This window comes from Eptesicus fuscus, chromosome 5 (assembly GCF_027574615.1).
Source record: "Eptesicus fuscus isolate TK198812 chromosome 5, DD_ASM_mEF_20220401, whole genome shotgun sequence".
Taxonomy (NCBI): domain Eukaryota; kingdom Metazoa; phylum Chordata; class Mammalia; order Chiroptera; family Vespertilionidae; genus Eptesicus; species Eptesicus fuscus.
Window position 1 is genome coordinate 29,247,229 of NC_072477.1, and position 22,551 is coordinate 29,269,779.

Sequence of the window (22,551 nt, forward strand, 5' to 3'; positions counted from 1 at the left end):
TCTTGTTAACATAGAAAAAATCCAAAATAAAACACTGGCAAATTTAATCCAGCAATATATTAAAACGTTAATACAAACTCCAGGAAGAAATATCTAATTATCAGGCTGGGAAAGCTAGGGATCTTGACTAAAAATCTCACTACAATATTATCACCTAAAAAAAATTAAGATATTCATTGTTAAAAATATAATTTTATTCATTTCTAAGAGGAAGGGAAAGGGAGAGAGATAGAAACATCAATGATGAGAGAGAATCACTTATAGACTGTCTCCTGCACACCCCTTACTGGGGATTGAGCCTGCAACCCCGGGCAGGGGCCCTGACCAGGAATGGAAGCATGATCTCCTGGTTCATAGGTAGACACTCAACCACTGAGCCATACCAGGGAAAGATATTCTTGATAGAATAGGAATAATGGATGCAGAGTTGCAAAAATAAAACCATATATAATGAAAGGTTTTAAATAGATGGCAAGTGTTCTATGCACTCCAATCCATTCAGTTGCTCATCACTCTAGACATGAGAGATGAACAGTTACACAGAACAGAGCCAAGAGTAAATTCTCCAATCAATCAACAGAAACAAAGACATCCCCCCACTTTCTAATACCAGCTTCTCAAACAGAGCAAGTAACATATGAGCTGTGAAAAACCACATCAGTTTTCTTTCTACCCATCATCACTGTTCCATATATTTCTATTGCCTGGGACAAATTTTCCCACCAGAAGCTTCATGCTTGGAAAGATTACTACATAACTTAGAAAAACAGGTAATCATAAGTTAATTATGCATTCTTTGTGGTTTGTAAATTTACAGTTTAGGGCTGACAACTAAATTCCAGAAAAAATGTCTTCTACCTTCCTGGACCAAACAAAAAAACAAAAGAAACAAAGAAACAAAAAATCCTTATTAATAGGCCATGAAGTCAAATTTGAATTTTTTAAAGTGGTATTCTCAAAATTAATGAATCTAGAAAAATGAGGATTTAAATTAAGAGGAAAGCTGTCAATTAAGTGCTCTTTATATTTTATAAATCCTGTCCAGTTCTGCCATCTGTCCAGTTTAAGGTTCACTACTCAAGGGGTTTCTGAACAAGTTTCGATAATTTTCCAGATGTTCTCTGCTAAATTTCAATTCTAACTGAGAGGCAAAGTGGCAGGTTCAAATTCCCAAATGCAAAGATTCTGTGAACTAATAGCAATTTCACATTACTAAACATTAAGACAAAAGAAACACGAAGCATGAAAAAGTATTCTATAGAATAGCAGGCCAAGAATGTAATGATTTCTAAATTTTAAAAAGAAAGCTTATTGCATGTATACTTAATGTCCTGGCAATTAACAAGTAAGAAAGGTATCTGGGGAAAGCCAAATAAAATCAAGTAGGAAACATGAGTAAATAAGCTCATATATCTTGGTACAAAAGCCAACAGATTCAATAATTAATTTAATCTAAATCAGCATCACCTCATGCCTAGAATAATACTGTGTCTCCCAGTTAATTTCACTACAGTCAGGTACATGCCTCAAATCCATTTCAAAATCTAAATTTTCCTCAAACATTTTCACTGTGTCATTCCTCAGCGACACTATAGCTCCCTATTATCTATCAACCAAGTCTAAACTAAACTCTGGTTGTTCGGGACCACTATGATTTGACCTAATTTAATCTATCCAACATTATTTCTGAAGATGAGAATGGTGGATTAATTATGGCTACAAATTCTCTGCAATTCCTCCCTTCATTTCCTGAATGTAGAGTGGCCCTTTGACTAACACAGACTAACAAAATATGGCAGAAGTGACAGTGTGCAACTTCTGATGCGTGGCCTCAAGAGGACTTTCAGTTCCTGCTCTTGCCTTTTTAAGGTAAGAAACCTGGGCTGTCCTGCTGGATAAGCCATATGGGAGGGAACCAGCTGATGGTCCAAACTAATCACCAAACTTGGGCACAAGGTCATCTGGACTGTCTTCTAACAGATATATGTCATATTTTTTAATAGACTAGAAGTAGCAATGATAATAATTTTCTAGATTCTAGATCCAGTTATTTTATTTAAGGATAAATTTTTTTGTTGCTTTATTTTAATGTTATAGTTTAGAATAGCTCAGCCTCTCAATGATAATGTTTTTATTATAGTCCATATGATAAAAAATTTAATAGACACTAATTTAAATCACATAAAGTTTACATTTAATGTATCAAAATTCCAAAGATAATTATAAATTAAATATAAGTATATAAATTAAATGGCATAGTTTTTTCTATATTAAAATTCATATGTAAAATAAGATTGGCCACTATTGAGAAATTCACTATTGAGATATTGGTATAAAAAGTACCTTATTAAGATAGTTAAATTTTTGCAAAAATAGCTTATAGAAATAATTAAGTATTTTTTAATAGCTAAATGAAACCCTGCACCTAAAAGCAAATTACAATATTTCATCACTCTTCCTTCAGTTTTTTAGAACCTACCGGAGAGATTCAGCCATTCGCCTCAAATCTTCATTTTGCTGTTTTAAGCGTTCAAGTTTTGCCAGAATCTTGGACAGTTCTCGGCTAGAGTGATCAGGGTGGTCATTATCTCGTACCAAATGGCCACCTATATAAAACAGCAAGGTCCCCCAGGCAAAAAGAATGAGCATAATCCAACGCCAGGAACCAGTCCATGGCCGCATTTTCAGATTTTCAACTCACTCCCCTGGCTTTCTGGAGCTCAAAGAATCGCCAACATCTTAACTGTTTCCTGTTAGTGCAAAGGTAGTAGCCTTCTGCTGTTTCAACACATGATGATTCAGACAAATTAGTGTCTCTGGTAGTCCTGTAGTGAATCTTTCAAAGATGTCTTCTGGAATGAGTAGGAAGCTTTATTGTCCTGTGCTTCATAGACTCTCTATGCTGTGGAAAGAGTAAGATACGTATTTATTTAGGATATATAGAAATAGCATATGCTGAGATTCATGGAGTTAAAGAAAACACATTGGTGTTGACTGGCCAACAAGCTGGCAAATAACTTAAGTGCCAATAATAAGAAGTAAAAAGCAAAAGCTTTTAAGTTTGCATATTAAATCAACCATGTACACCAGGGCTCTACCAGATAAATTAATTAACTCTAAGCCTGAAAGTCCTCTAAGCTCCATTATCACCTTACTTTCTTATTTATATCATTGTGCAACAGGTCATGTATGAAGAATAAAAGATTGTACATTTGAATAATCAATCAAACTAAACAAAATGTATTCAACCATATCATTTTAGTTAATCTTTCCATTATCTCAAAAAGAAACATGTTCTCTTTATGAGTGAATTCATTCCTATAAGATCTCAACTCCATTCTCCCTTCATCTCCCTGCTCAGCAGCCATTTTACCACTTAAGTTTGCAGGTGACAGGCAAATTGTCACTTTTAGGATAAATTCTAAAAATGACATACATATTAGCCAAGCAAAGGTTATCAGGGCCATTAAAAAGCTGGCAACCACTCCAAACATCACAACAAAGGCTCATATGGATTAGGCTAGATTACTCCTTCCTCAAATTTATTTACTAGTAAAAATACCAACAATTGCAATAGAAGTATAATATCAGTTAAATCTTAGTAACTATCCATCTTAAACTACAAATGCACATGCTTTCTCAAGCCTGGTTATGGGTTTCATTTGTTATTTCTCCAGGATTAGGCTTAGAATTCCCTTTGGAAACAAAGCAATTTTCTCCCCAAAGAAAAAATTTGCAAGCAAAGATATATCTGATACTTCCAGGGCTACATAAAAAAAAGTCTTATCTCCAGGCAAACAAAAGAGAGAAAATAAATATTTTCTATATACAAGATTGATTATGATGGAAACTTGACCACTAATTAAACAGTTATGAAAGACTAGATAGAAAAGTTGGAGAAGAGGCTTAGAAAATTAGAGCACAGAGCTGCCATTTTTCTACTTCTGAACCTCAAATCTCAATTGATTTTAAATGACTAAATATTAAAAGAGAAGAAAATCTCTTCAAATGAGGTTCTAGAAACATTCTACTTCCTTCCCATTTATTCCTACACTATTTTCCTCATTGTTGCTGGATCACACTAGCTAAAACAAAGAATAAAAAAGAATTATATTCACTGAGAATTGTTTGAAAACTAAGTAAAAAAGCAATAATCCAAGTGAAAACTTGCTGTTTTGTGTGTTGCTTTAATAACGATTCTTAAGTCTATTGAGAACACTCTCTTGATTGACCACTTGCTATTCTGTCTCAAAATTCTTTCTAAAACCCTTCTCCTCTAATCACAGGTACCCCCATCTATTTACTAAAATGTAAGAATAAGTAAGTCTATTCAACGTCCCAGGTAAAAGATTCAGTCTACTTTTCATGTTCTATAGAAAAAATGCAGATATTCAGGGCTTCCTGGTTAAAAACAGATTTAAGAAATGAATCCACTCTGATGATAAGGGATGAATTTAATTACGTTAACAAAAGAAGTTAAGTATTAAAATTTGAGTTAATAATATTTGTGACAACATATCTAACACTATAAAATGCTATCATACCATACACTGAAAATATACCCTACTTAATTCCAAGCTATACCAATAAGATATTAAAACTTTTAAAATCTTTCTCTTCACAGTAAAAGTTTACTTAGGAAGATAACTGTAATAAAGGAAAATAAAGAGTTTCCAAACAAGAATTATTTAAATAATAAAAAGATGTGCTGTAACATTTTACTTAGAATTACAACCAAAAAATTATCATAAATATTCAAAGCCAGCAAAAGTATAACATAAATTGAATACAAACAAAGGTTTACAGAAAAATAAATTTTGTTACACAAAGTACTTTAGGTTTTTATAAACCACCATCAAAAAGCCAAAATATTAAATTACTATATTTCGCAGCACTATTGCTATTAGATGAGTTGTAAAAAGCAAGAAATTATTGTAGGAGCAAAAATGGTCACTTTCTTAATTAATAGCATCATTTTAACTCTGTTTTTTGGAGAGAATGTTTCCCCAAACTTTATTGTTCTAGTAAAAATGGCATTAACAAAAATAAATCAAGTTAAAAACCAAGTCGTTGTCTATGTAATTTTCCTTAGCATGATTTAAAAGAGCAGTTATAAAATTTTTCCCTATCCATAATAAATGCTTGCTTATGTATATGTTTATTGTCTGAACCATGCCTAAAAAAATGTAAACTCCATGACTTTTGTCCATTTAGTTCACTGATGTATGCCAAGTACTTAGAGCAGTGTTTGGTACTTAGTGATACTAATAAATACTTTTAAATAAGTAAGTAAATCAGTGAGTGGAGTTTACGATACATAACATATATTAGTTTGACAAATGACATAGAATCCAAGCACATTAGCTTCAATTGCATTTTATGTCCCACTTAAGAAAGCAAATCTGAATGTAGACAGTGAGATAGTATTATTTTTGTAGGGAAAACAGTTCAAAAATAAAGTTATTCATAAACTTTAGTATGTATTATTGTCAACATAAATCTTGCCAAAATACCCCTTAAATGATTAAAATACTGGCCTATAAGGCCATAAGATCAGCAGTCTAATGTTACCTTTTAACCATGAGAAAATAATTTATCTTTACTTGTCTTATTTTCCTCATCTGGAAGAAAGTATGTATAGCCTTTGATATGAAAGCTACTTAATTTATTTGTGGAAGCATTTATTAGTGAAAATATCTCAAATTTATTAGTAAAAAATATTTAAACATTAACTGCATGAGATAATTTCTGACTATAATTTATATACTAGTGTTGTTGAGATTTCTTCTCAGAGTGGATTGTTTTCAAGTATTAATTCATTCCTATTTGTGATTCACGTACTACCCTTTATCTGCAGAATATTCAATGGATTAAAATGTGTCAGGCTTCCTTCCACACATTTATTTAATTAGTGATACCACATTTTTAAAGGTAGTATGTATTTAAATGATTCATTTCTTTTGGTATTTATAAACGCATTGGGTTATATCTGATTAATGTCTATAACAAAAATGTAATTTTTCAAAACAATTTCTTAAATCTGGAAGCTGCAATACATCATCACTAAGTTCAGGGGCTTTAATCGAGTTACTTAAATGGAGTTAATATATATAAAGCATTTACTATAATATTTGACACGAGGTTCAACAAAAGTAATTTTTTTAATTTTTATTTATATATTTTTATTGTATCTTTTTAAAAAATGTATCCTGATTTTTAAAAGCATTACAGATGTCCCCTTTATTCCCCCATTGACCCCCTCCACCCCACACCCGCTCGCCAGCTCAGGCTTTCACCTCACTATTCTTTGTGTCCATGGGTTATGCATATATGCATATACTAGTAAGTTCTTTGGTTAATCTCTCCTCCCCCCACCCCCTTCCCTCTGAGATTCGTCAGTCTGCTCCATGTTTCCATGACTCTGGATCTCTTTTGTTCATCAGTTTATTTTGTTCATTAGATTCCACATGGCCAAGAGACATATGAAAAAAAATGCTCAATGTCACTAATCATCAGAGAGATGCCAATTAAAATAACAATGAGGTATCATATCATACCTGCCATAATGGCTACCAGCAATAAATCAACAAATAACAAGTGCTGGCAAGGATGTGGAGAAAAGGGAACCCTAGTACACTGCTGGTGGGAATGCAGACTGATGCAGCCACTATGGAAATAGTGGAAATGATATTATATGGAAAACAGTGTGGAGTTACCTCAAGAAATTAAAAAGGGAACTGCCATTTGGCCCTGAGATCCCACTTCTAGAAATACAAACCAGAATCCTGAAACACAAACCAGAAAGAATATATGTATCCCTATGTTCATAGCAGCATTATTTACAACTAGAGGCCCAGTGCACGAAATTTGTGCACGTGGGGGGGGGGGTCCCCTCAGCCCAGCCTGGACCCTCTCCAATCTGGGACCCCTCGGGGGATGTCCAACTGTCGGTTGGGATCAGGCCGAAACCGACAGTTGGACATCCCTCTCACAATCCAGGACCGGTGGCCGGCCTGCCTGCCTGCCTGATCGCCCCTAACTGTCCCCCCTGCCAGCCTGATCAACCCTAACCACCTCTGCCTGCCAGTCTGATTGCCCCTAACTGCCCCCCTCCCCGCCGACCTGGTCACCCCCAACTGCCCCCCCCTGCCAATCTGGTTGCCCCCCCAACTGCCCTCCCTTCCAGCCTGGTCGCCCCTCACTGCCTGCCCTGTGGGCCTGATCACGCCACTCAGCCTGCTGGTCAGTCATTTGGTAGTCCCTCGCTAACCCCCCTGCCAGCCTGGTCGCCCCACACAGCCTGCTGGTCAGTCGTCTGGTTGTCCCTCGCTAACCCCTCTGCCAGCCTGGTCGTCCCACGCAGCCTGCTGGTCAGTCGTTTGGTTGTCCCTCGCTAACCCCCCTGCCGGCCTGGTTGCCCCACGCAGCCTGCTATTCCGTTGTTACTGTGAGGGTGTTGTGACCAATTTGCATATTACCCTTTTATTAGTATAGCTGGCTAAGGTCTGGAAACAGCCCAAATGCCCATCAGCAGATGCGTGAATAAAAAAAGCTGTGATACATTTACACAATGGAATACTATGCAGCTATAAAAAAGATATATCTCTTGCCCTCTGTGACAGATGGAGGGACCTGGAGTATTGTGCTAAATGAAATAAGCCAGTAAGAGAAAGACAAGTATCATATGATCTAATTTATTGATTTGAGAGAGAAAAAAACATCAATTTGTTGTTCCACTTATTTATGCATTCATTGGTTTATTCTTGTATGTGCCCTGACCAGAGATCAAACCCAAAACCTTGATGTATCGTGACAATGCTCTAATCAACTGAGCTATCTCGCCAGGACAAAGGTAATTCTACCTTAATGTTGACAAGATATGGAGATTATAACTATGGGTGCTAGAACTGGCAAAGCTTAGAGTATTGGTTCTGCTGCATCATAGCTAGGTAATCTCATGGAGCTTCAATTTTCTTTATCTGTAAAATGGATATAATACATACTACTTCTCCCACAGAATATTGGGAGAGACCTAAAATAATATATGGGAAGCATTCTACACATAATTAGTATGCCATATGTTAAAACTGCTACATTATTTTATAGACACAACTATATTTTACATAATTATATACTACGTATTATTGTAGGCAATTTCTAAAATTGCTGCCAATGATCCCTGTGTCCTGTATTCATGTCCTCATGTAATCTCCTCTCCCTGCGTGTGGACTGGACCTTAATAACTTGCTTCTTAGAATACAATGATAGCATTTCACTTCTGAGATAAGGTCACAAAAGACTGAAACTTCACATTCTCTCTGCTTATTCCCTGTGAAGATATTAAGCTACCATACTGAGAATTCTATACCCAGTGAAAACAATCTTTCAAAAATAAACTTTTCCAGAAAAAAAAGGTTGAAAAATATTCTGTGCGAGCAAAACTGCACTATAAAAATTGTACAGCATGGTTCTTATCAATATTTATAATGAAAAGTATCTAGCACAAATCTACCATGTATTTTACCTAATTCTATACAAAACCATGATTCATTTATACAGTCACTCAAAAAATACTTATTGCGCCCCTATTACATAAAAGACACTGTCCTAGGCCAGTGGTCAGCAAACTCATTAGTCAACAGAGCCAAATATCAACAGTACAACGATTGAAATTTCTTTTGAGAGCCAAATTTTTTAAACTTAAACTTCTTCTAACGCCACTTCTTCAAAATAGACTCGCCCAGGCTGTGGTATTTTGTGGAAGAGCCACACTCAAGGGGCCAAAGAGCCGCATGTGGCTCGTGAGCTGCAGTTTGCCGACCACGGTCCTAGGCACTGGGGGTTATAGTAATGAACAAACAGACAAATATCTCTGCCCTCAAGAGGTAATATTCTAGTGGATTCTAATTTCTAAAAAAGCCTCTTCCCAAAAAGCCTCTTTTTGCAGTATCTAACATACTGACTGGTACAATACTACTTATAACACTACTAGAGGCCCAATGCACGAAATTCGTGCAAGGATAGGCCTTCCTTCCTCAGGCTGCCAGTCCCTCTGGCACCCAGGACTCAGGCTTCCCTCGCATCCGCAACTTCGTCAGGAAAGTTGTCTGGAAGGACATCTGGAAGGATGTCTGGTCTAATTAGCATATTATGCTTTTACTATTATGTAGATTAGGTTAACTGTTCTTGTTCTTATAAAAAAATGACCAATTGCCATGCCACTTTATTTTATCCTCATCTGTGGATATGTTTTTATTAATATTAGTGAGAGAGAGAATATGAGACAAACATTAATGTGAGAGAAACATAGACTGATCCCACAATCTTTCCAATATGGACGATGCTCCAATCAACTGAGCCACCCAGCCAGCGTAATAGCCACTTTCTTTAGCATGTGAAAATGATATTTGTAAGAATCACATTCAAGTGGCTTCGCTTTAATGCTAAGCACAAAAAAATGAGCATGTGACAATTTGCTATAGAACCAAATGACTAATAATCTGACCTGTCCTGCTATGAACTATGTTCATAAGAGGCTTGTCTCCTAAACTCCAAAATAATTCAGGATTAATATAACTAATATAAATATGTATACCCTATGTAAAGACAATATGGCATTATATATCAAATATTTACATAAACATGCCCTTTGATGAGAAATTCCACTAGCAAAAATTTATACTAAAATGCATTTTAACATGTGAACAAAACGAATTATAAAGCTATTCATTACAAAGCTGTTTGCAATAGCTCCAAAGTGGGGGAGAGAAGAGGAACTCATAATTGCCCATCAATAAAAATATGTAGAATAAATTACTTTTCTAAAAATGCATTTTTTACTCTGATGCCAAAAAGGAGGAAAATATGACCCACAACCAATAAGAAAAGCATTCATTTTATTTTTTTAAATATATATTTTATTGATTTTTTTTTTTTTTTTTTTTTTTTTTTTTTTACAGAGAGGAAGGGAAAGGGATAGAGTGTTAGAAACATCGATGAGAGAGAAACATCGATCAGCTGCCTCCTGCACAGCCCCTACTGGGGATGTGCCCGCAACCAAGGTACATGCCCTTGACTGGAATCAAACCTGGGACCCTTCAGTCCGCAGGCCAATGCTCTATCCACTGAGCCAAACTGATCAGGGCGAAAAGCAGTCATTTTAAAACAGACCTAGTAGACAGAGATGATGTTAGCCAACAAGAACACTAAAACAACTACTAAAAATATGCGCTAGGATTTAAATTTAAAAATAAATACAATGGTAGGGTGGGGGGGGATAAAAACTGTAACAAAAAAATCTGAAAAAATGTTAGTCTCTGGAGAGGATTAAAAGTAGAACTGTAGAGGAAAAGTTAAGTGAACTTGAAGACAAAGGAATAGAAAATATCCTAATCACAAGAAAACAAATTTGTAATTATGAATGGCGACAGATGTTAACTAGACTTATATATTGTGATCATTTCACAATATATACAAATATTGAATCATTATATTGTGTACCTGAAACTAATATAATGTTATGTCAATTTAAAATTTTTTCCAAAGAGAAAACTATCTAGAAAGAAAAAATCTGATTGTTGATAAAAAAGAAAAATTTTAAAGCAGCCACTGTTTACAGCACTTATCTTCAGATACAGTATATTACAGCTTTCTATCATCATGAACTGAAAACTGTTCAGATGATAAAATTCAAATAAAAGTCATCCATCATCATTAGTAAGAAAGCCATTTACATCATTGGCTTCAGGGCCAGTTGGAAATCTACAAGCATTTCCCCATTTTGACATTCAGCTTGAATAAAGATTTCTTGGAATAATACTAGTCAAGCTTAAGTTAATACTGAAAATAAGCTCAGTCATGAGCATGTACAGAATGTATTTTAAAATACAAATACTTTGGAGGAGAAAATAGTCACAGGGGAAAATACATACAAGGTAAAAAGCATGTCCAGGGACTTCTAATCAGAATAATGCTAGGACAATGGAACAACATTTTTTTAAATGACTAAAATACAAAAATATGACAAAAATACACTTTGTTATCCAGTGTGACTCAATGCAGTGGAATAAACTAAAGAATTAACAGAAAAATATAATCGTTTATTCAACAAATCTAATAAATGACTACTACAATATAACAGAGGTTAAGTAGACTGTTATGTTCTAAAGGCTAAAGGTTAATAAAGGGAAATATAAATAAAACTTTTAAAGAAAAGCTAACTATCAATTATAAAGTACAATTATTTAAAGAGCCATATATATATATATATATATATATATATATATATAATTCAATTCTAGATTAACATACACCCAACACTATATCTTTAGTTTCTCATTTCATTTCATTTTCAAACTATGTATTATAGTTTATTTAAAATCTTTCTTACTATACAGCCTCCATACTAGTATATGGAAAAATAGTAGTTGATAAAATTGTATGTTTATTATTTTAAGAGAGTAGGAAAAAAGCAAGTAAAAATACATGGTGTCCCCAAAAAACTGTATATGCACTTTAACAGCTAACAGCTCAATTTTTAAAATGAAATGTATTTTAATAAGCACTGCCTTTATAATTATTCAAAGTGTGTGTATACATTTTTGGGAATACCCTACAGTATCACAAATTAATCTGGCCTTTTAATGCTAGTTGAAATCAACTTTTACTTATGTAAAAGTGCTAGGTGAAACCAACTAAACTGAAATGTAGAGAAGAGGGATGGTGGGAGAGAAAGGTTCGGGAAAGAGGGGCACAAGAAGGGACAGGAAGGGAGGGCGGGAGAAGAGAGAAAAAAAATTTTGCACAGCTCCTACCAAGATTATAAAATTCAATTTTCTTTCATTACGTACAGAGTCATCTATCATACTTTCACATTGCTTATCAGTAAGGTCACAGTGTATACACATATGAATTTAAAATGCCAGACATCCTGAATACATTGAGCAAAAGTACTCTTATTTATTCCCTGAAACCAGTCGATATCTTAAAAATTAATCAACCTATTTGTGAAGTACAAACACATAATCGCATTTATGAAGTTTCTATCAGGAGTATCTCATTCATGTTAACTCAAGATAACACACCAGGTTGTGTTTACTGATGCAATTAATTTATACTATTCAAATGGATCCAAAAATCTTGCTTTGGCAACATTTCCTTTGATCCTAAATAAATTAATACTGCCCCCCAAATGGTAATATTAATAAGTTAAAATAAAATACATACTTTACCATTTTATCTGGTTATCAAGTACACTAATATGTACTTGATTGGCAGCATGAATAATAGAAAGAGCAACCATTTCAAATCAATCACTAGCTATAAACATATTGTTGGGCAGTTTACCCAACAATAAAATGGGAAAAATAATGTATCTTCATCACATGAAATAGTATATGTAAAAGTGCTTTGTAAACTGTACCACAGTGTAAAAATATCAGTTACGCCAAGCCGGTGTGGCTCAGTGGTTGAGCATCAACCTATGATCCAGAAGGTCACAGTTCAATTCCCAGTCAGGGCAAATGCCTGAGTTGTGGACTCAATCCCCCAGTAGGGGGTGTGCAGGAGGCAGTGCATCAATGATTCTCTCTCATCATTGATGCTTTTCTCTCTCTCTCTCTCTCTCTCTCTCTCTCTCTCTCTCTCTCTCTCTCTCTCTCTCCCTTTCTCTCTGAAATCAATAAAAACATATTTAAGAAAAAATATATCAGTTACTATTATCTTTCCCTTGTTCACTAGAAACTAGGTATATCATCTTCTGCCAGTTTCCAGAAAAGGCCAAGTTCTTATCTATCATGGGGTCTTCTTTCTTCCTGTTTCTTCTACCTGAACTGCAATTCCTTTGGTTCATTCATTCTTATAATTCAGATCTCTACTTAAATGTCAACTCTTTTAAGAGACAATCTCTCACAACTTGCATCAATTATAACACGCCAGGATACAAGTAAGAGAAAACCCAACTCAAAATGGCATTAAAAATAAGAAAACTTTAATTACTCAATTAAGAAAAATGTAGCTAATCAATCACTCTGTGAAACAGTCAAAAATCTTTGTGTCTTTCTATTCTATGCACTCAGCATGTCAGCTATTTTACTCAGGCAACCTCTCTTCAAGGTAGCAAGTTGGCTGACTCAATTCCAGCCACATGTAATTATGTGTAAAAGAACAACTGGCAATGTCTCCTGGTCTGTTTCATTTTAACCCTTTGCACTCACTTGCTTTTTTCTCGATTCCTTTATTCTAATGCTAACCGTGTCGAGTCACACTCGACATCCGAGTGCAAAAGGTTAAGGGAGAGGAAATGTGTACATTTTATTAGCTAAGATTAAGTCACCTGTCCCATGCAAAATCAAACACTGAAAAGGGGAATGAGATTACTGTTATGGCTTAGGCTAATCAGGATTTATCCCTAAGGGTAGGCTCCAGAACAAAATTGAGAGCCTGAAAGAATGACTACAAGACTCTGCAAGAATGTTACACACACCTTATCTTTTTTTAAAAGCACTCACCATCACCCATTATTCCCTATCACAACACTTATTGACTTACTAGTAACCCTGCGCACAAATCCATGTGCCAGTAGCTCTCTGTGGGGCCTGACCGCTCTACGCCTGCTGCCCAGAGGCTCTCTGAGGCCCAATGGCCCATCCGCAGCTGGGCACGAAATGCTTGTCTCGTCACCAGGGCGACGATACAAGCGTTCTGTACCCTGGCCTGGCCAGAGGCCCATTCGCAGACCAGGAATGGGGGACTCCAGCGGTGCTGAGAGAACTGGGCGCCGCCATCTTGTGGCTATGAGCACCGCCATCTTTGTGATGGAGTGATGGTTAATTTGCATATTACCCTTTTATTAGATAGGAGGATTTATTTCCTATACTAAAAGATACGTACTAGTAGAGCAGGGACTTAGAATATAGTGCCTAAAAAAGAGCAAGTCCTTTATTTATACTGGTGAAAGAAAAAGTGAATGCATGACTACCACCCAAATGCACACATATTTAATATCTATAGTCAAAACCCTAGGCAAAATAAAAATAAAATCAAGTCTTAGAAGAACTGAACTAAGATTCAAAGTCATTTTCATGTTTATTCATTTATTTTCATATGCAAGAAATATCAACAGTACACGCTCAGAAAGAATTACTTCCAAATATAATTTTGAACCAAAATCGTGCATTCAAGCCAACCTTTTTAAAAATATTTTTTATTGATTTCAGAGAGGAAGGGAGAGGGAGAGAGCAAGAGAGAGAAAGAGAAAAAGATAGAAACATCAATGATGAGAGCAAATCATTGATCGGTTGCCTCCTGCATGCCCCCTACTGGGGATCGAGACCACAACCTGGGCATGTGCCCCTGACTGGTATCGAACCTGGGACCCTTCAGTCCCCAGACTAATGCTCTATCCACTGAGCCAAACCAGCTAGGGCCAAGCCAATTCTTGATAAGCTGCTGATTCCTTAAACAAACATTACATTTAATAGTTACTAGAAGGCGATAAATGTATTGCAAAAATCCCAAGCCATATACAATACAAATAATGAATAAAATTCACAATCTTTCTAGATAATTTTTTCTAAAGAACAATACAGATTCAAAAATTCATATTCAAACAGGGTTAAAACTGTTCTACAGAACAACATATTCAAAAGTATAATAAGCATTTTATGCTGTAAATTTTAGTGGGAACTATTTTTTTAAAAACACACATTCAATCTTCATATAAGAGGCATGATATCCCTATAAAGGCTGATCTTTATTACCACATTTATAAAGAATATTAAAATTATATTATTCACTAGCATTAGATTCACCAATAGTGTCAAATGGATAGATGGGTGGCATAGAGACAATTTATATATCCTAAAATAAGATAAATTGTGGTATAATCATTGGTGAGCTATTGCTCAATTAAAATGTTAAGTATGAAAACAAATACACACAATGTAATGTAGGTTAAAATGAAGTATGTAGAGGAATTGGATAATGTTCATAGGTAGCATGATTCTTGGAAAGTGTAAGCTGTAAGGGCAGAAAGAACTTGGTGTACATCCTGGCAATACCAATATAGATTTGGGCCAGCGAAGAATGAGGTAGGGAATTTTAGCTTCTGTGAGCCTGAATTTTTTTATCCTTGAAATGACTTTAATATTTCCTATCATATAAACCTGTATCATTCTAAGTTTAATGATGATAATAACTACATTTATTAAATGCTTCCTGAATGCAAGGTACTTTTCTCTTGCTTCACAATTACAATATTATTTAATCTTCTCAACAACCTTATGATGTAAGGACTATTATCCCCATTTTACAGTGGAGGAAATTAAGACATACTGAGATTAAATAACTTTCCCAAGGTTGTAAAACCAATAAGTGGCAGAACCAAAATCAATGATAGGTATTTTTTTAAAAACACTGTTATTAAGAAGAACCTGCTAACTATAAGAATTGCAAGGAAAGAAATCTTCTACACATACTTTTTAAACCAAGGACAGGCAACTATATAACTAAGATATGTCAAGTATAATTCAATCCAAAGATTTAAATAAGCCTCAAACATTTCCTCCCAAATGGCACACTGTTAGTAAAAATAGATAATATAAATTTCATTTGACTTCATTTTTTTTTACATTTAAGACACAATGAAGCTTCTTTTGAAAAGATTCTATTTAGGTCCGTTGCCCATTTTTTTTTATTGGATCATTTATCTTCCTTTTATTAAGTTGTATAAGCTGCCTGTAGATGTTGGAGATTAAACCTTTATCAGTGATACCATTTGCAAATATGTTCTCCCATGCAGTGGGCTTTCTTGTTGTTTTGTTGATAGTTTCTTTTGCCAAGAGACACATGAAAATATGCTCAACGTCACTAATTATCCGAGAGATGCAAATCAAAACAACAATGCGGTACCATCTCACACCTGTCAGAATGGCTATCATCAACAAACAACAAGTGTTGGCGAGGATGCGGAGAAAAAGGAACCCTCGTGCACTGCTGGTAGGAATGCAGACTGGTGCAGCCACTGTGGAGAACAGTATGGAGTTTCCTCAAAAAACTGAAAATGGAACTCCCATTTGACCCAGTAATCCCACTCCTAGGAATATATCCTAAGAAACTGGGAACACCAATAAGAAAGGATATATGCAACCCTATGTTCATAGCAGCACAATTTACAATAGCTAAGATCTGGAAACAGCCTAGGTGCCCATCAGCAGATGACTGGATCAGAAAACTGTGGTACATCTACACAATGGAATACTATGCTGCCATAAAAAAGAAGGAATTCTTACCATTTGCAGCAACCTGGATGGAATTGGAGAACATTATGCTGAGTGAAATAAGCCAGTCAATGAAAGAAAAATACCACATGATCTCACTCATTTATGGGTAATAAAGAACATTATAAACTTGAACAAAAAGATAGATACAGAGGCAGGAAAGCATCAAACAGTCTGTCAAATTACAGCAGGAAGGTTAAGTAGAGGTGGGGAAGATAAGAGATCAACCAAAGGACTTGTATGCATGCATGTAAACATAACCAATGGACGCAAACTCTGGGGGGGTGAGGGCATATATGGGAGTGGGGTGGGGTGGGGGCAATGGTAAGATATGTACACATATAATACCGTAATAAAAAAATTGGAAAAAAAAAAGACACAATGAAGCAATTTTCGGTTCCAGACCAAGTCAGAGAAGATGTACTTCTCCATATCCCTTCCACTAAGAACAGCTAGAAACCCTGGACATTCTCTATAAGACAAATACAAGAAGACTGCAAAAGGTGAAAAAGCAGATGTGCTAGGGATCCAGGAACTTAAGGAACAACGTGTCTCTGATGCAAAAAGTGTAACACTAGATTATGGCATTAAATATATGTAAGGGAAATATTTAGATCAATTGAAAAGGGGAAATGGGACTTAGAGAGGTAAAGTTTCTATACTTCACTCAAACTGGTAAAACAGCAATACCAGTAGATTGTGTTATGTATTGTTAATATTTAGCAATGTAGTCATTGGATGTCTAACAGTGAGTTTTAGAATCAACTAGAAGAGTGTTTGCCCATTTCTCCTACTTTCTAATTATGTGACTATGTCTAAATTACGTTAACTTCTTGGTAAATTAGAGTTAATAACATTCATTTTTGGATCAATTATAGTTAAAACATATTAGCTACAATTATTATATTACTACTAGAGGCCCAGTACAATCCGTGCACCAGTGGGGTCCCTCAGCCTGGCCTGCGGGGATTGGGCCAAAACCAACTCTCTGACATCCCCCGAGAGGTCCCAGATTGTGAGAGGGTGGTTCTCGGGTGACGCACCCCAGAATCGGGCTCCCTCCTCTCTGGTTCTGAGTGCGTCACCCAAGAACGGCAGCTGCCAAGTCACCGCAGCTCAGCAGCTCCTGCATTGAGTGTCTGCCCCCTAGTGGTCATTGCATGTCATAGCTACCAGTCGGACAGTCGGACAGTCGCTTAGGCTTTTATATGTATACTAGAGGCCCGGTGCACGAAATTCGTGCACGGAGGGGGGTTGTCCCTCAGCCCAGCCTGTACCCTTTCCAATCTGGGACATCCCTCTCACAATCCAGGACTGCTGGCTCCCAACTGCTTGCCTGCCTGCCTTCCTGATTGCCCCTAACCGCTTCTGCCTGCCAGCCTGATCACCCCCTAACCACTCTGCTGCCAGCCTGTTTGCCCCCAACTTCCCTCCTCTGCCCGCCTGGTTACCCCTAACTGCCCTCTCCTGCAGGGTTGATCACCTCCAACTGCCCTCCCTTGCAGGCCTGGTCCTTCTCAACTGCCCTCCCTTGCAGGCCGGGTGCCTCCCAACTGCCCTCCCCTGCTGGCCATCTTGTGGTGGCCATCTTGTGTCCACATGGGGGCAGGATCTTTGACCACATGGGGGCAGCTATATTGTGTGTTGCAGTGATGATCAATCTGCATAGTACTCTTTTATTAAATAGGATAGAGGCCTGGTACAGGGGTGGGGGCCAGCTGGTTTGCCCTTAATGGTGTCCCTGATCAGGGTGGGGTTCCCTTGGGGCGTGGGGCAAACGCCCCAAGGGAACCCCAGAGGGTTCCCTGAGCGAGGGGCCTGTGGTGGTTTGCAGGTGGGCCAAACCCCCTGGCAACGCAAGCGGAGGCCCTGGTATCTGGAATTTATTTTCCTTCTACAATTGAAACTTTGTAGCCTGGAGCAGAGCCAAGCCTGGGGCTCCCTCCGAGGCCCGCAGCCATTTGTGTTGGGGTTATAATTGAAACTTTGTTGCCTTAAGCGAGTGGGCCCGGCCAGGGTGTGTGGAAAGCTTTGCTTCCCCTGTTGCTGGCAGCAACCCTGGCCTGCTCTCTCAAGCTCCATTCTGCCGCCATTTGTTTGAAGTTGTTTACCTTCTATAATTGAAACTTTGTAGCTTGAGTGGAGGCTTACGCCTGCAACGGCTGGCAGAAAGCTTGGCTTCCTCTGTTACCTAGGAAACCTTGCTCTCTGTGGCTATAGCCATCTTGGTTTGGGTTAATTTGCATACTCGCTTTGATTGGATGGTGGGTGTGGCTTGTGGGCATGGCTTGTGGTGTGTCGGAGGTATGGTCAATTTGCATATTTGTCTATTATTAGATAGGATAAGAGATTATATTTTGATTGTATCAGACTATTAACCTTATTTTTTTTGCTACTTTAAATGAATAAATTAGTATAAAACTTAAATATGTATGTAAAGCCTTAGTGATGGTGACCAGCATCTATGAAAGCTACAATTATTTATTAGTAAATAAAAAAGTTATGAATAGACTTTCCTTAATCCCATAGATTTTGTACTGTAGATCTTACAAACTCCTTGATATCAGTCTTGGCAACAATTTTTTTTTCTTATTTAACACCGAAAGCAAAAATAAACAAGTGGGACTACATCAAAAAAGTATTTCTACTTAGCCCGTGTGGCTCTAGTTATGTGACCATGTGATTGAGCATCAACCCACGAACCAGAAGGTCACATTTCGATTCCCAGTCAGAGCACATGCCTGGAATGCAGTTTCCATGCCCAGTAGGGGGGTGTGCAGGAGGCAGTCAATCAATGATTCTCTTTCATTATTGATGTTTCTATCTCTCCCTCACCTTTCCTCTCTCTGAAATCAATAAAAACATATTTTTTTTAAAAGTGCTTCTGTGCAGCAAGGGAAACCATAAAAATGAAAAGCCAACCTATGGAATGAAAGAGAATATTTCCAAGTCATATATCTTATAAGGATTTAACATTTAAAATATGTAAAGAACTCATACAACTCAATAGAACAAAGCAAACAATCCATTTTAAAAAAATAGGCAGAGAAAAAGGAGACATATGTAAAACTTCAGACAATAAAAATTAATAAATAAATAATAGGCAGAGGATCTGATTAGACATTTTTCCAAAGACAACATACAAATGGCCAACAGGTACATATAAAGCTGCTCAATATCACTAATCATCAATGAAATGAACATAAAAATCACAATGAGATATCACCTCACACTTCTTAGCATGGCTATCATGAAAAGACAAGAGATAACAAGTGTTAAAGAGGATGTGGAGAATAGGGAACCCTTGTGCACTTGGTGGGAATATGAATTGGTATAGCTTCTAGAAAACAGTATGGAGGGTCCTCAAAAAATTAGAGATAGAACTACCATATGATCCAGCAACTCCATTTCTAGGCATTTATTTGAAGAAAAAAAATTACTATCTTAAAAAAGATACCAGTACCCTCATGTTCATTGCAACATTATTTACAATGGCCAAGACATGAAAACAACCTGTCCATCTACAAAGTGTAAATGGTCACAAATATATGGAAAAGAGTGAACAGATCTACAATGGGGGAGAAAGAAAAACTACATAAGAACCACATTTGATAAATTACAATGAAACACATGACCTGTAGTCTTTGTAGGCCTAGAATTCCAAATTATCCAAATAAAACCAAATCATAGGGGAGAAACCAAGATGGCGGCATAGGTAAACACCTAAACTGCTGCCTTGCACAACAATATCAAAACTACAACTAAAAGACAAAATGAACACCATCCAGAACCACAGGAAAGCTGGCTGAGTGAAAATTCTACAACTAGAAGGAAAGAGGAAAACACATTGAAACTCAGAGGAGCTGCAAAAGGCTGAGGTATGGAGACACGCACGCGTGGAGAGGACGGGCAGCTGAGTGCACGGGCGGCTAAGTGCGTGGCTGGCTTCCTCAAGTGGGAGGGAGACGAAGCTCCTGACTGCGCTGAACTCCAGTCCCGGGCAAACTCTGGGAGCCCAGACCCATTCGGGGGGAATCTGGACTGTCAGGAAAAGAGAAAGCACACTGAGACTCAGGGGAGCTGCAGAAGGCAGAGGTCCGGAGGCGCAGGCACACAGAGAGGACTGACTGCTGAGTGCATGGGCGGCTGAGTGCGTGGCTGGCTTTCTAAAGAGGGAGGGAGACAGAAGCTCCCAACTGCGCTGAACTCCAGTTCCAGGCAAGTTTCTGGGAACCCAGACTCATTTGGGGAGAAACTGAACTGTCTGGCAGCAGGTGAAACTCAAGGGCGGCTTTCTCTCAGAGGTGCTTGCAGCGATTACCGAGGGACACTGAGACCCAGGGGCCTCATAGGGGCAGGGCTGACGGGAAGCCAAGACTGTCTGCTCCGCCCTGAGACTCCGTCCCATCCAAGCTGAGCACAGAGGCTTTTGCAATTTTGCAAGTCTTGTCTCATAAGGGTGTCTCCAGCACAGAAGTTCTCCCAGCATAAACACAGCTGATCCTCACAGCCAATTGGCCTGGAGGTCAATTCCTCCCAGTGATACCAAGAACAATCAAGACTTAACTAAAATAAGGCTGTGCACACAGTCCACAAAGGGGTGCACCAAAAGTGTCCACCTCAAGTAACTGGGGGAGGCTGAGCCACTGGGCCCTATAGAACACCTACCACACAACTCAGGGAAGCTACTCTACCAACTCAGGGAAGCAGCGAAAATGCGGAGACAAAGAAACAGATCACAAATGAAAGAAATGGAGGAAAGCAAATGACTCGATATAGAGTTCAAAACCACGGTTATAAGGTTTTTCAAGAATTTCATGGAAAAGGCTGATAAATTTAATGAGACCCTCAAGGATATGAAAAAGGACCAACCAGAAATTAAACATACACTGACTGAAATAAAAAATATTATACAGAGACCTAACAGCAGACTAGAAGACCGCAAGAATCAAGTCAAAGATTTGAAATACAAAGAAGCAAAAAACACTCAACCAGGAAAGCAAAAAGAAAAAAGAATCCAAAAATTTGAAGATAGTGTAAGGAGCCTCTGGGACAACTTCAAGCGTACCAACATCAGAATTATGGGGGTGCCAGAAGAAGAGAGAGAGCCTGATACTGAAAACCTATTTGAAGAAATAATGACTGAAAACTTCCCCTACCTGGTGAAAGAAATAGACTTACAAGTCCAGGAAGCACACAGAACCCCAAACAAAAGGAATCCAAAGAGGACCACACCAAGACACATCATAATTAAAATGCCAAGAGAAAAAGACAAATAGAGAATATTAAAGGCAGCAAGAGAAAAACAGTTAATTACCTACAAGGGAGCACCCATAGATTGTCAGCTGATTTCTCAACAGAAACTATGTAGGCCAGAAGGGAGTGGCAAGAAATATTCAAAGTGATGAATAGCAAGAACCTACAACTAAGATTACTCTACCCAGCAAAGTTATCATTCAGAATTGAAGGTCAGATAAAGAGCTTCACAGATAAGAAAAAGCTAAAGGAGTTCATCAACACCAAACCAGTATTATATGAAATGGTAAAAGGTAGTCTTTAAGAAGAGGAAGAAGAAGAAAAAGGTAAAGATAAAAATTATAAACAACAAATACATATCTATCAACAAGTAAATCTAAAAATCAAGTGAATTAAAAATCTGATGAACAGAATAAACTGGTGAATATAATAGAATCAGGGGCATAGAAAGGGAGTGGACTGACAATTCTCAGGGGGAAAGGGGTGTGGGGGGTGTGGGAAGAGACTGGACAAAAATCGTACACCTATGGATGAGGACAATGGGGGGGAGGTAAGGGCAGAGGGTGGGGTGGGAACCGGGTGATGGGGAGCTATGGGGGGGGGGGGTAGAAGAGGAACAACTGTAATAATCTGAACAAAAAAGATTTATTAAATTAAAAAATAAATAAATAAAAATAAAAACATGAAATACCTGAAAGGGAAAAAAAATCATAAATTAGACAACATCTCTTACCCTTCGAGACAGCTTGGAGGGACCTGGAGAGTATCATGCTAAGTGAAATAAGTCAGTGAGAGAAAGATAAGTATCACATGATCTCACTCATATGTAGAATCAAAGTGACAAAATAAACCTATGAACAAAGTGGATCCAGAGACCTGGAAGCATGGAACAAAGTGCAGAATCTCGGAGGGAAGACAGGAGAGGGTGGGTGGGAGGGAGGTAATCAACCAGACTCTGTATGCATATTTGCATAACCCATGGACACAGACAGTGAGGTGGTGAGGGCCTAGGGTGGGG

General features: G+C 37.5%; 1 protein-coding gene across 2 annotated transcripts in view; it reads right to left on the bottom strand.

Annotated features, from left to right (window-relative positions):
- The window catches only part of FUT8 (fucosyltransferase 8), a 214,005-nt gene that overhangs the window by 113,436 nt on the left and 78,018 nt on the right, over positions 1-22,551 (bottom strand). For both annotated transcript variants that reach the window (XM_028141574.2, XM_028141569.2), the window contains exon 4: positions 2,480-2,902. In XM_028141574.2, coding sequence (XP_027997375.1) covers positions 2,480-2,682 — 203 coding nt within the window. In that variant the 5' untranslated portion in view covers positions 2,683-2,902. The remainder of the gene's footprint in view (positions 1-2,479; positions 2,903-22,551) is intronic.